Source organism: Peromyscus eremicus, chromosome 7 (genome assembly GCF_949786415.1).
Source record: "Peromyscus eremicus chromosome 7, PerEre_H2_v1, whole genome shotgun sequence".
NCBI classification, from domain to species: Eukaryota; Metazoa; Chordata; class Mammalia; order Rodentia; family Cricetidae; genus Peromyscus; species Peromyscus eremicus.
Window position 1 is genome coordinate 102,830,407 of NC_081422.1, and position 13,014 is coordinate 102,843,420.

At 54.2% G+C, this 13,014-nt stretch overlaps 1 protein-coding gene across 1 annotated transcript; it reads left to right on the forward strand.

Moving 5' to 3' along the window:
* Positions 1–714: 714 nt before the first annotated feature.
* On the forward strand, positions 715–12,935 carry Lamb2 (laminin subunit beta 2). Its single transcript, XM_059268698.1, has 33 exons — positions 715–824; positions 928–1,013; positions 1,147–1,319; positions 1,413–1,548; positions 1,631–1,704; positions 2,109–2,297; positions 2,398–2,461; positions 2,695–2,897; positions 2,990–3,110; positions 3,419–3,607; positions 3,781–3,960; positions 4,082–4,194; positions 4,429–4,508; positions 4,588–4,720; positions 4,914–5,072; positions 5,149–5,276; positions 7,468–7,585; positions 7,771–7,963; positions 8,039–8,182; positions 8,355–8,586; positions 8,663–8,826; positions 8,908–9,132; positions 9,221–9,438; positions 9,524–9,620; positions 9,706–10,078; positions 10,353–10,537; positions 10,611–10,852; positions 10,929–11,277; positions 11,571–11,778; positions 11,856–11,997; positions 12,178–12,354; positions 12,448–12,607; positions 12,685–12,935. Exons 2-33 carry the CDS (start codon positions 929–931, stop codon positions 12,819–12,821), a joined length of 5,391 nt encoding a protein of 1,796 aa, XP_059124681.1. The 5' UTR covers positions 715–824; position 928; the 3' UTR covers positions 12,822–12,935.
* Positions 12,936–13,014: the final 79 nt, after the last annotated feature.

Genomic DNA, 13,014 nt, shown 5'->3' on the forward strand with positions numbered 1-13,014 from the left:
TCAGGGAACAGGCAATGCTTCTTGCAACCCATTTGCTATAGTGACTATGGACGGTCGAGTTCCTCAGAGTTGTGCTTCAGGCATTGGATGGTCTATCCAGTGGCTCCCAGAGCTCAATCCTGTTCTGTCCTTTGGGTCGTCATAAACCTTCCCACAGGTCCAATAGAGTTCTAGTTTGCACCTATTTCATCTTCCTGCAGATGCTGTAACCCTGGGAGCCAGAGGATGATTTGACAGTGGTTTCCATAGTGACACCAAGGACAAAAAGGCCATAAGATCCTCAGATCTGCCTTCCAGATCTCAAAGATCACAGCCCTCCTATTGAACTCTTCCACTCCCCCCGTTCCGTAAATCCCCTTCCTGTATCCGCTCTCCATCTTCACCCCGTCTCTGTACAATCCCGACTTTAGGGATACATTGAAGGTAAGCGGACAAGGTTGCTCTCTGTTTTTGAGCAGCCTACTCCGATTTCCCCTTGGAGTCCTCCCTTATTTAGTGCCTCTAACTAACCTGCTTCTTTGCTAAATACACCTCTGCTACTCTTCTAAATAAATCTCACCTTAAAAAAATTGTGGGTGAAGTGGCCAGTGTCTGGTTCTTGGGATGAGGGTTGTTTGCGGAGCACGGGGACATGGTAGAGCCCTGGGGTTCTATCCTAAATTATAATCCTGTCTTAGATCCACTCCATGTTTTCCTTCCTTCCCTGCTTTCCAACTTTACTCAAAGTCGTCAGACTCTCAGATTGTGGAGGAGTGACTGCTGGACAGACCCTGGGACAGACTGAGGGCCTGGAGGGAAACCAGCCCAGTACCTACACGGTCAGGGTCAGCATTAACCCCAAGGGAGGTGGTGGTGGGTTTCGTCTTTGGAGTCTTCATCTACCCCCCCCCCCCCCCCCGCCCCCATCTCTATTTTACTTCTCTTCAGGATGGAGTGGGCCTCAGGAGAACCAGGGAGGGGCCGGCAGGGACTGCCTCTGCCTTGGGAACTTCGCTTGGGCCTACTTTTAAGTGGTGAGGGGGCCTGGTGAGGCCTAAGGTTATGGGATGTGATGGTAGGTCCAGGGGTGGCTGGCTGTCCCAGGGGCCCAAGGGATGGGGCTACCTAATAGAATCACTGTTGAACTGGTTAACCCACTGCCCGCAGTGCTGGCTGCCACATTGGCCCAGGTCCCTTCCTTGGATGTACCTGGTTGTTCTCGGGGAAGCTGCTACCCAGCCACTGGTGACCTGTTGGTGGGCCGTGCGGACAGACTGACTGCTTCATCCACATGTGGCTTGCACAGCCCTCAGCCCTACTGCATTGTCAGTCACCTGCAGGTGCTGCTGGGGACTGGAGGAGAGGCTGGGTCAGGGTGGGGGTGGCACCCCTAAGGTGCTGCTGCTGCTGCTGCTAACCTCCACCCAATCCAGGATGAGAAAAAGTGTTTCCTGTGTGACTCCCGGCGCCCCTTCTCTGCTCGAGACAACCCCAACAGCCATCGCATCCAGAATGTGGTCACCAGCTTCGCACCACAACGCCGGACAGCCTGGTGGCAGTCAGAGAATGGTAAGCCCGTGGGTAGGTCATCGGCGTGATCGGGGCTTCTACACCAGTAACCTCAAAGTCTTGACTCTGCTTCCTGCTGCAGGTATTTCAAAGGTCACCATCCAGCTGGACCTGGAAGCTGAATTCCATTTCACCCACCTCATTATGACTTTCAAGGTGCCTGCATGTCAGTGAACCTGCCCGAATTGCCCTGCTTTGGTCCCCCATGCCCCTGGACAGAGCTCCACAACCCAGCTTCCCTGTGCTCATGTGTTGTGTTTTGACTCCATATGAAACGTGGTCATTTTTTGCATAGCTTCCATTGCTGGAACGCTCTCTAGGCCTTTGCACATGCCCTCCTGTGCTGCATTCCTAGACTAGATCAGATATGGTCTCCCTGGGCCTTCTGATCTTTTAACCTACCCGTTAGAGGTGGCTGTCATCCCTGGTCTGATCATTACTTGGTTTTCATAGTCACTCCCGCTTGTCTGTGAGTGATTGGCAGTGATCATGACTAAGCAGCTTAGGTTGGGCTGAGGTCCTGGTTCTTGCTAATCAGACATGTCCCCTTCCCCAACCAGACTTTTCGTCCTGCTGCCATGCTGGTGGAACGCTCTGCAGACTTTGGCCGCACCTGGCATGTGTACCGATATTTTTCCTATGACTGCGGGGCCGACTTCCCAGGCATTCCACTGGCCCCCCCACGGCACTGGGATGATGTGGTTTGTGAGTCTCGCTACTCAGAAATCGAGCCATCCACTGAAGGCGAGGTAAGGGTAGGATCTGGGCGGAGGATAGGAAGGGATCTATGGGTTTTGTGATGCACCTGAAGCAAGGTCTGATATCTCTGTGGGCTTCCTGCCATGCCAGGTCATCTATCGTGTGCTGGACCCTGCTATCCCTATTCCAGACCCCTACAGCTCACGGATTCAGAGTGAGTACTCTACCCGTTGAGACTGGCACAGTCCCAATGTCCGGATGGGGACTATTTGGGGCCTCAGTAACTATTTTGGGTGCTTCCTAGGGCAGATGCCAAGCCCAGTTTAGCTCTGGTAGCAATAGAAAAGATGCCTCCCAAGGTGACCTTGGCAGCTGCAACCCCTGGGTGGGTATGAGGCAACCAGAGCTTGCCCATCTAGTTGGACGAAACCTTCTTCCCCTTCTTAGACCTGTTGAAGATCACCAACCTACGAGTGAACTTGACTCGGCTTCACACGCTGGGAGACAACTTGCTTGACCCACGGCGGGAGATCCGGGAGAAATACTATTATGCCCTCTATGAGCTTGTTGTCCGTGGCAACTGCTTCTGTTATGGACACGCCTCGCAGTGTGCCCCTGCACCAGGGGCACCAGCCCATGCTGAGGGCATGGTAAGGGCCTTCAGATGGCTGGAACAGGGTTATGGAGAGGGGTGGGCATGGCTAGATAGTGCTTCCTGTCAACCTCCTGTGTATCTTCACAGGTACACGGGGCTTGTATCTGCAAACACAACACCCGTGGTCTCAACTGTGAACAGTGTCAGGATTTCTATCAGGACCTTCCCTGGCATCCTGCTGAGGACGGCCATACTCATGCCTGTCGGAGTGAGTAAGACACAGATCTCTGTAGCCTGGCGCTGCCCTGGTTCGAACCAAACGCTAGTTGGTCAATCCCCAAATACCTAGGCTGTGTCTAAAGGGTATTCAGGCCTTGATATCCCTGATGACCCTCAACTCTCCTCTATAATCTGCTCTGGCTACCAGTCCCATAGGATTCTGAAGCCTTGAAGTCCTTAAGCTGCCCCCTATAAATTCTGGCCTATGGTACTGATGTAAAGTGACAACACTAGCCCCCCTCCCTGTGCCCCTTATCCTGAGGACCTGTTTCTCATTTGGCCTTTGTCTTCCCCCAGAGTGTGAGTGCAATGGGCATACTCATAGCTGCCACTTTGACATGGCTGTATACCTGGCATCTGGAAATGTGAGTGGAGGCGTGTGTGATGGATGTCAGCACAACACAGCTGGACGCCACTGTGAGCTTTGCCGGCCCTTCTTCTACCGTGACCCAACCAAGGACATTCGGGATCCAGCTGTGTGCCGTCGTAAGGCTGGGATTGGGGATGAGGGAGAGAAAGCTGAGCCTGAGTCAGAAACTAGGAAGCCAGGATTTGTGTGGTAAGGGCTTGGGGTAGAACCAGAACAGGAATAGGGGAAGGCTTAGGACGGATGTTCTGCCATTGGGATGGGGTGACTTTATACTCTCTTTTGTTCTCAGCCTGTGACTGTGACCCTATGGGGTCTCAAGACGGTGGTCGTTGTGATTCCCATGATGACCCTGTGCTAGGACTGGTCTCGGGCCAGTGTCGCTGCAAAGAACATGTGGCTGGCACTCGCTGCCAGCAATGCCGTGATGGCTTCTTTGGACTCAGTGCCAGTGACCCTCGAGGATGCCAGCGTATGTGCTTTGTGCCCTAACTCCTATGCTGACCTTTAACCCCTGGCCTCTTACTCCTGAAGCAGATGAACCTGAGCACTGCTCTACTTCCTACAGTGCTAATGGGCCTCTTTCTCTGCAGGCTGTCAGTGTAACTCCCGGGGCACAGTGCCTGGGGGCACTCCCTGTGACTCCAGCAGTGGAACCTGCTTCTGCAAGCGTCTCGTGACTGGACGTGGCTGTGACCGCTGCCTGGTGCGACTGAGGAATCTGGGGTTCCAGGGTCTCCAAGCACATGGCTGGGGGCAAAGTCCAGTGGGTGGGTGCTGAGGACTTAGGGTCCAGTCCTTGGGAGGCCAAAGGTATAGGCCAGTGGTCTGGGGACTTTGTGTTCACCAATCAGTGGTAGGAGGCTTCAAGTGTGACTGGACTCACTGATGGGTGGCAAGGAAGTCGGTTTCTGGCTTCCCAGCAATCTCTTTTTCCTAGCCTGGCCACTGGGGCCTGAGCCATGACCTGCTTGGTTGCCGCCCCTGTGACTGCGACATTGGTGGTGCCTTAGATCCTCAGTGAGTGGTGTAACAGGGACTTGGGAGGTGGTTGGGAAGGCAAAGGGGGTGGTCCTTTAGTAACCACAGCATTCCTCAGGTGTGATGAGGCCACCGGTCAGTGCCGCTGCCGCCCGCACATGATTGGGCGGCGCTGTGAACAAGTACAGCCTGGCTACTTCCGGCCTTTCCTAGACCATTTAACTTGGGAGGCTGAGGATGGCCGAGGACAGGTGGGAGCACTCACAAGATGTGGGTGGGATGGCTAGAGAGGAGGGGTTGTGGGTGGTGTCTTGGAGGGACTGGGGTACCATCCAGTCTTAGGGGAGGTCCTAGCAGGGGAAATGGCGTTTGGGGCTGGCTGTGGGAGCAGAGATAGTACTTCACCTCTGTTCTCATCCCTGCATTGACCGTGTTGACTCTCAGGTGCTTGAGGTGGTAGAGCGTCTGGTGACCAACCCAGAAACTCCATCCTGGACGGGCCCAGGCTTTGTGCGGCTGCGGGAAGGTCAGGAAGTGGAGTTCCTGGTGACCTCTTTGCCAAGGGCCATGGACTATGACCTGCTACTGCGCTTGGAGCCCCAGGTTAGACCCTGTGACAGCTGACCTGTGCTGACATTCTGGATGTGGAAGAATCCTCTCCACTGTCCTCTTCCCCCAGGTTCCTGAGCAGTGGGCAGAGCTGGAACTGACTGTGCATCGCCCAGGGCCAGTGTCTGCCCACGGTCCCTGTGGGCACGTGCTGCCCAAGGATGACCGAATTCAGGGGATGCTTCAACCAAACACCAGGTGAGGGCACAGTGGTAAGGCTTGGAGGGCCAGCCCTTATTCCACGCAGATTACCTGAAAGACCACATTACTTTTTCATCTGTTCCTTCTTTCAAGTACGTCCTCCTGGGTGCTGCTTACCAGGTCCATGGCTGTGCTCACAGGAAAGTCATAGATAAAACAGGGCCTGCTTCTCAAGGGTGTGAGTTGCAGAGGCCAAGGCATTAATTGATGGGAAGCCATCCTCTGTCACTCCACAAAGGACCTACGATGGTGACGGTTGTAAGGCAGTGGCATCAGAGAAGGGATGTGACTGGTTTTAAAGTTTGTTACATTTTGGAAGTTTTTGTTTTCTGTATTTTTTTTTTTAAAGATTTATTTATTATGTATACAGTGTTCTGCCTGCAGGCCAGAAGAGGGCACCAGATTTCATTATAGATGGTTGTGAGCCACCATGTGGTTGCTGGAAACCAAACTCAGGACCTCTGGAAGGGTAGCCTGTGCTCTTAACCTCTGAGCCATCTCTCCAGCCCTGTTTCCCGTATCTTTTTCATTACTCTGTTGGCCACCCTGGCCTCCTTCCCTTTTTTTTTTTCTGGTTTTTCAAGACAGAGTTTCTCTGTGTAGTAGCCTTGGCTGTCCTGGAACTTGATCTATAGACCAGGCTGGCCTTGAACTCACAGAGCTGCCTGCCTCTGCCTACCGAGTGCTGGGATTAAAGGCATGCACCACCACCACCTGGCTTAGATTCAGGATCTTATTATAATATGTCCCTGGCTAGCCTGAAACTTGTGATTTTCTTGCCTTAGCATCTCAAGTGCTGTCATTAAAGGGACATACCACCATGCCTGGCTAAGAAGGAACAGTCTGAGATTCTTTGACTTGAGGGATAAGGCCAGTAAGTGGCTAGGTTTCTGTGTCTGGGATTACTGGGGGGAGCAATGTTGGAGTAAAAATTTGGTTCCCATGAGCTGGTTGTAGTACCTCGTGCCTTTAATCCTAGCACTTAGGAGGCAGAGGTAGGAGGATCAGAAGTTCAAGGTATTCTTGGCTACACAGCAAATTCAATGTCTGCCTGGAACAAATAAGAGCTTGCCTCAAAAAGGGAGAGATGAGTGGGCAGAGGGAAAAACTAGGGACGAGGACAGGGGCCCAGAGGCTAAGCGAAAAGAGCGAAGAGGGAGGTACGGGAACTCATGGCATGCTGCTGAATGCTTGAGCCAGATGAGAACAGAAAAGTGGCCGCTGTGTTTAGCTACATGGAGGTCATTGGTGACCTTGACACCAAGTGGGCCAGAGTCCCACTGCAGCAGAAGGCTAGCTGTTAGTGACTACAGGGGTCTCTGTGGAATTATTGGGCGGGGAAGCAAAAATGAAGTAGCTGCTAGGGGAAGACTCAGGGATTGAAGGAGGTTTGGGAGTGGAATGAAAGATCATGTCTGGGTTTACGGGACAAATCACCTAGGGGACAGAGAGACAGGATTATTGTCTCAAGAGAGAAGAAACAAAGGTCTGGGGATGTAGTTCAGTGATGCCTTTTTTTTTTTTTTTCTTCTTCCTGAGACAGGGTCTCTTTGTAGCTTTGGAGCCTATCCTGGAACTCGCTCTGTAGAACAGGCTGGCCTCAAACTCACAGAGATCCTCCTGCCTCTGCCTCCTGGGTGCTGGGATTAAAGGTGTGCACTGCCGTCCGGCTCGGTGACACCTTCTTAACTAGCCGCTACAAAGCTGTAGAGTCAGTTCCTGGGATTACAGAATAAATAAATACTTAGTCACTAATGTAAAGAACACCTGACAATTGTAATGTCAGGAAACACACGGTTGCTAGGCTCTGTGTTTTCAGTGATATTGGTCTGTATGGGTGTATGATTCTAGAAAGCCACATTTATGAGACTCTTCTGTTCAGATGCCCTGTCAGGGCCTCAGCAGGTGTATGTGGGCTGAGTCTGGCTTGGCTGCAGTCCCTGCCTTGGTAATAGGTTTGATTGCTATGAGCAGCTGTGGAAAAGGCCCAGGATGGGATCTCTGTGAGTTTGAGGCCAGCCTAGTCTGCAGAACGAGTTCCAGGATACCCAGGGCTGTTACACAGAGACACCTGACTTGAAAAAACAAAAAATCGAAAACAACAACAAAAATAAGTAAAAGGCGCAGGATGACGGGTTCACTGACCCTGAGTGTCATCCTGTGCTGTCTCTCTCCTCCCCACCCCCAGGTTTTTGGTGTTTCCCAGACCCGTCTGCCTTGAGCCTGGTGTCTCCTACAAACTGAATCTGAAACTGATTCGAACAGGAGGACGTGCCCATCCTGAAAGTGGACTGCTCATTGACTCGGTGAATAAGCCCCTCTTGCTCATATCAGCCAAGATGGCAGGGCCTGTGGGGTGGAGATTATGCTGGTGGTGATGATTAGGGGGGGGGTCTGTGAGAGAAAAGGCAGGCCAATGGCCGTGCCAAGGAGGTACTCTGGCAGTACTGATGTGGTCCTGTGTGAGCTGCACTCTTGCACATCTCCTCAGCTGGTGCTGCAGCCCCATGTCTTGGTGCTAGAGATGTTTAGTGGGGGTGATGCTGCTGCCCTGGAGCGCCGTACCACCTTTGAACGCTACCGTTGCCACGAGGAGGGTCTGATGCCCAGCAAGACCCCTGTATCTGAGGCCTGTGCTGCTCTCCTCATCAGTCTGTCCTCCTTGATCTACAATGGTGCCTTGCGTAAGTACTCCTGATATGAATTGGTAGGCGGAGGTGGGGACCTAGCCTAATCTGCTCTTCCTCTTCTCCTCACAGCATGTCAGTGTGACCCTCAAGGCTCACTGAGTTCCGAGTGCAGCCCTCACGGGGGCCAGTGCCTGTGCAAACCTGGAGTGGTTGGACGTCGCTGTGACGCCTGCGCCACTGGCTATTATGGCTTTGGCCCTGCAGGTTGTCAAGGTATTTGTCTGTCTCTTAGTCTCCCCTGTTCTCTTCTTTCCCACTTCAAGGCTCCCTCTTCTCCCTGGCTTTGCTTCTTCCTTCTTCGACTCCGCCGTGGATCCTACATAGACTCTTAGTTTTCTATCATCCCTCAACCTTCCCACCCTGACTGTCTCTATCTTATCCCCAGCCTGCCAGTGTAGCCCTGATGGGGCACTCAGTGCCCTATGTGAAGGGACTAGTGGGCAATGTCCCTGCCGAACTGGTGCCTTTGGTCTTCGCTGTGACCACTGTCAGCGTGGCCAGTGGGGCTTCCCTAACTGCCGGCCGTGTGTCTGCAATGGGCGTGCAGATGAATGTGATACCCACACAGGCGCTTGCCTGGGCTGCCGTGACTACACAGGGGGCGAGCACTGTGAAAGGTGAGCCTCGAGGAGCTGTGAGTGGTTGGCGGCTGGGCGGGCTGCCTGTAGATACCACTTCTTCATTTCCCTGCAGGTGCATTGCTGGTTTTCATGGGGACCCACGGCTGACATATGGAGGCCAGTGCCGACCCTGCCCCTGCCCCGAAGGCCCTGGAAGCCAGCGGCACTTTGCTACTTCTTGCCACCGGGATGGATACTCACAGCAAATTGTGTGCCACTGCCGACCTGGTTACACAGGCGAGTGGGTAGGGCACAGGTATGGGGTCAGGGTGAGGTGGCTAATCTCAGCACTCATAGTTCCCTCTTGACTGTGGACAGGGCTTCGGTGTGAAGCTTGTGCCCCTGGGCACTTTGGAGACCCATCAAAGCCAGGTGGCAGGTGCCAACTGTGTGAGTGCAGTGGAAACATCGACCCCACGGACCCTGATGCCTGTGATCCCCACACGGGGCAATGCTTGCGCTGTTTACACCACACAGAGGGGCCCCGCTGTGGCCATTGCAAGCCTGGCTACCATGGGCAAGCCGCCCGACAGAGTTGTCACCGTGAGTATGGATATGGGAAGAGATGGTTGGGGTGGGTTCCGCTGGAGAGAGAGCCTCTTGATTGTTGTGTCTTTCTTGGCTTGCCCAGGCTGTACCTGTAATCCTCTGGGCACAAATCCCCAGCAGTGCCCATCTACTGACCAATGCTACTGTGATCCAAGCAGTGGGCAGTGCCCATGCCTCCCTCATGTCCAAGGCCTTAGTTGTGACCATTGTGCCCCCAACTTTTGGAACTTCACCAGTGGCCGTGGCTGCCAGCCTTGTGCTTGCCACCCAACCAGGGCCAGAGGCCCCACCTGCAACGAGGTACGGAATCCTGGGTAAGCTATCTGGGTAGAGGGAGCCAGCGATCTGCCTCACAGGCTCAACGTTTGCTCTGTTTGTACCCTAGTTCACAGGGCAGTGCCACTGTCATGCCGGCTTTGGTGGGAGGACTTGTTCCGAGTGCCAAGAGCTCCACTGGGGAGACCCTGGCTTACAGTGCCGTGGTGAGACATCTGGAGAGACGGTGGATAAAGACTGTCTCAGGATGCATCACAGGGGCCCTAATGCTGTGGCTGTCTTTTTCTGCAGCCTGTGATTGTGACCCCAGAGGAATAGACAAGCCTCAGTGTCACCGTGCCACGGGCCACTGTAGCTGCCGTCCAGGCGTGTCCGGTGTGCGCTGTGACCAGTGTGCTCGCGGCTTCTCAGGTGTCTTTCCTGCATGTCACCCTTGCCATGCGTGCTTTGGAGATTGGGATCGTGTAGTGCAGGACTTGGCTGCTCGGACGCGACGCCTGGAGCAGTGGGCGCAGGAGTTGCAGCAGACGGGTGTGCTGGGGGCCTTTGAGAGCAGCTTTTTGAACATGCAAGGGAAGCTGGGCATGGTGCAGGCCATCGTGGGTGCCCGAAATGCCTCAGCTGCCTCTACTGCAAAGCTCGTGGAGGCCACAGAGGGACTGCGGTACGGATGGGACTAAATAATATGGTAGGGCTGGGTGGTAGTGGCACATGCCTTTAATCCCAGCACTCAGGAGGCAGAGTTCTGTGAGTTCAGGGCTAGCCTGGTCTACAGAGTTAGTTCCAGGACAGCCAGGGCTGTTACACAGAGAAACCCTGTCTCGGAAAACCAAAAAAAAAAAAAAAAAAAAAAAAGATAAAACAAATATGGTGGGGTGGAGCAAAGGCCCAAAAGGTCTGGACTGAAGCCTCTCTAAACATGTCCCCTATTGATGTAGCCATGAAATTGGGAAGACCACTGAGCGCCTGACTCAGTTAGAAGCAGAGCTAACAGATGTTCAGGATGAGAACTTCAATGCCAACCACGCACTCAGTGGTCTGGAGAGAGATGGGCTTGCGCTTAATCTGACACTGAGGCAGCTTGACCAACATCTGGATCTCCTCAAACATTCCAATTTCTTAGGTGAGTTGTTCGTTAACTAGGCAGGTGGGCCAGGGCCAATGTTCAGCCGACTGACCCCTCTGACCCAACTTAGGTGCCTATGACAGCATCCGACATGCCCACAGCCAGTCTACAGAAGCAGAACGCCGTGCCAACACCTCCACCCTTGCAGTACCCAGCCCAGTGAGCAACTCAGCAGATACCCGGCGTCGGACAGAAGTGCTCATGGCTGCCCAAAAAGAAAGCTTCAGCCGTAGACACTTAGCCAACCAGGAGGCACTGGGACAGCTGTCTGCACATACCCAAACCCTGAGCCTGACAGGCATAAATGAACTGGTGAGGTGCAAGTATGGAGTGGGATAGGTAGGTGTGGAGTCTTCCCACAGAACCTTGATTGTTTTGTGCCTCGCAGGTGTGTGGGGCGCCCGGAGACGCACCCTGTGCTACCAGCCCTTGTGGGGGTGCCGGATGTCGGGATGAGGATGGGCAGCCCCGCTGTGGTGGCCTCGGTTGCAGTGGGGCAGCAGCCACAGCAGATCTCGCACTGGGCCGGGCTCGGCACACACAGGCAGAGCTGCAGCGGGCACTGGTCGAAGGTGGTGGCATCCTCAGCCGCATGTCCGAGACTCGTCGGCAGGCAGAGGAGGCGCAGCAGCGGGCCCAGGCAGCCCTGGACAAGGCTAATGCTTCTAGGGGCCAAGTGGAGCAGGCCAACCATGAGCTTCGAGAACTTATCCAGAGCGTGAAGGACTTCCTCAGCCGTGAGCCTCCCACGTGGCCCAGGCCATGTGGTCGTTTCCCTTGTGTCTATGTGTCCTTGAGTCTCAGGGTCTGCAGTGGACTTGTGTTTATGACCCGATGTCTGGCCCCTGAGTCCTTGTCCAGTCAGTGTCCTTAAGTCTCTGCCCCTTATATAGTCCCTGTTCTTTGTTTACATCCTTATGCCTTTGAGCAAACTCCTCTGGCATGTGCAGTCTGAGAACCCACATATCAAGATTATGTTCCCAAGCCGATGCTGGAGACTGTTCTTAAGCCTTTGCCTGTGTCTCCGTAGAGGAGGGAGCTGATCCTGACAGTATTGAAATGGTAGCCACACGGGTGCTAGAGCTCTCCATCCCAGCCTCACCTGAACAGATCCAGCACCTAGCGAGTGAGATTGCAGAACGTGTCCGAAGCCTGGCAGATGTGGACACAATCCTGGCACATACTATGGGCGATGTGCGTCGGGCTGAGCAGCTACTACAAGATGCACAGCGGGCACGGTCTGACCCCAACCCTGGCCCCCATTCCGGAAACCTGGTCCTGATACCCGCAGGCTCTGACCTCCCCTTTTCCTCAGGAACCGGGCTGAGGGTGAGAAACAGAAGGCAGAGACAGTACAGGCGGCACTGGAGGAGGCTCAGAGGGCACAAGGTGCTGCTCAGGGTGCCATCCGGGGAGCGGTGGCCGACACACAGAACACAGAACAGACGCTGCACCAGGTGTGGTCTCCCTAGAACACCGGTGGGACATGGGCATGTACTATGGATCTGTTTTGTTTGGGACAGGGTCTCACCATGTGGTCCTGGCTGACCCAGAACTCACAGAGATCAACCTGTCGCTCCCTCTCAACTGCTGGGACTAAAGGTAGATCTGTTTAAACCTGGGCCTCTCTGTGGCAGGTACAGGAAAGGATGGCAGGTGCAGAGAAGTCTCTGGACTCGGCAAGTGAGAGGGCTCGGCAACTGGACGCTCTCTTGGAGGCCCTGAAACTGAAACGGGCAGGAAACAGCCTGGCAGCATCTACAGCCGAGGAAACAGCTGGGCGTGCTCAGAGCCGTGCCAGGGAGGCAGAGAAGGTAAGCTGAGGCAAAGCCATCCCGAGGGAGCAGGGGCAGTGTAGTTAGGACTCTACTGCACTAGCATACTGACCCTACCTTTTAAACCTGCAGCAGCTTCGGGAACAAGTAGGTGACCGGTACCAAACTGTGAAGGCACTGGCTGAAAGGAAGGCTGAGGGTGTGCTGGCTGCACAAGCCAGGGCAGAACAGCTGCGCGATGAGGCCCGGGGCCTGTTGCAAGCTGCTCAGGACAAGCTGCAGCGGCTACAGGGTGAGGACCGTGGTGGGCCGGAGCTAGAGCGGAGGGATTGTGAGAGAAAGAACTAAACTATGCCTTGATCCTTCTAGAACTGGAGGGCACCTATGAAGAGAATGAACGTGAGCTGGAGGGCAAGGCGGCCCAGCTGGATGGGCTGGAAGCCAGGATGCGCAGTGTGCTTCAGGCCATCAATCTGCAGGTCCAGATCTACAACACCTGCCAGTGACCCACTCCCCAGGGCCTAGCTTTGTCCCTAAGCACTGTTGCACATGCGTGTTTGTCCACACATGCAAAAGCTTTTGGCTAGCAGGTGTTTTCAATAAACCGGTGTGAGCCTCCACTGTGTTGTCTGGACTTTAATGGGAGGGGCAAAAGGCTGCTATACATTGCCACCAGTAGGATTTTAGCAAAGGCCAAAG

What these genes read in the sequence shown, in the direction of transcription:
- Lamb2 (XM_059268698.1), top strand. Translation starts at nt 929, where the DNA reads ATGGAGTGGGCCTCAGGAGAACCAGGGAGGGGCCGGCAGGGACTGCCT. An exon ending in TGGCCCTGCAGGTTGTCAAG is followed by an intron (nt 8,183 to 8,354) that starts GTATTTGTCTGT and finishes TCTTATCCCCAG; the next exon opens with CCTGCCAGTGTAGCCCTGAT. An exon ending in CGTGAAGGACTTCCTCAGCC is followed by an intron (nt 11,278 to 11,570) that starts GTGAGCCTCCCA and finishes GTGTCTCCGTAG; the next exon opens with AGGAGGGAGCTGATCCTGAC.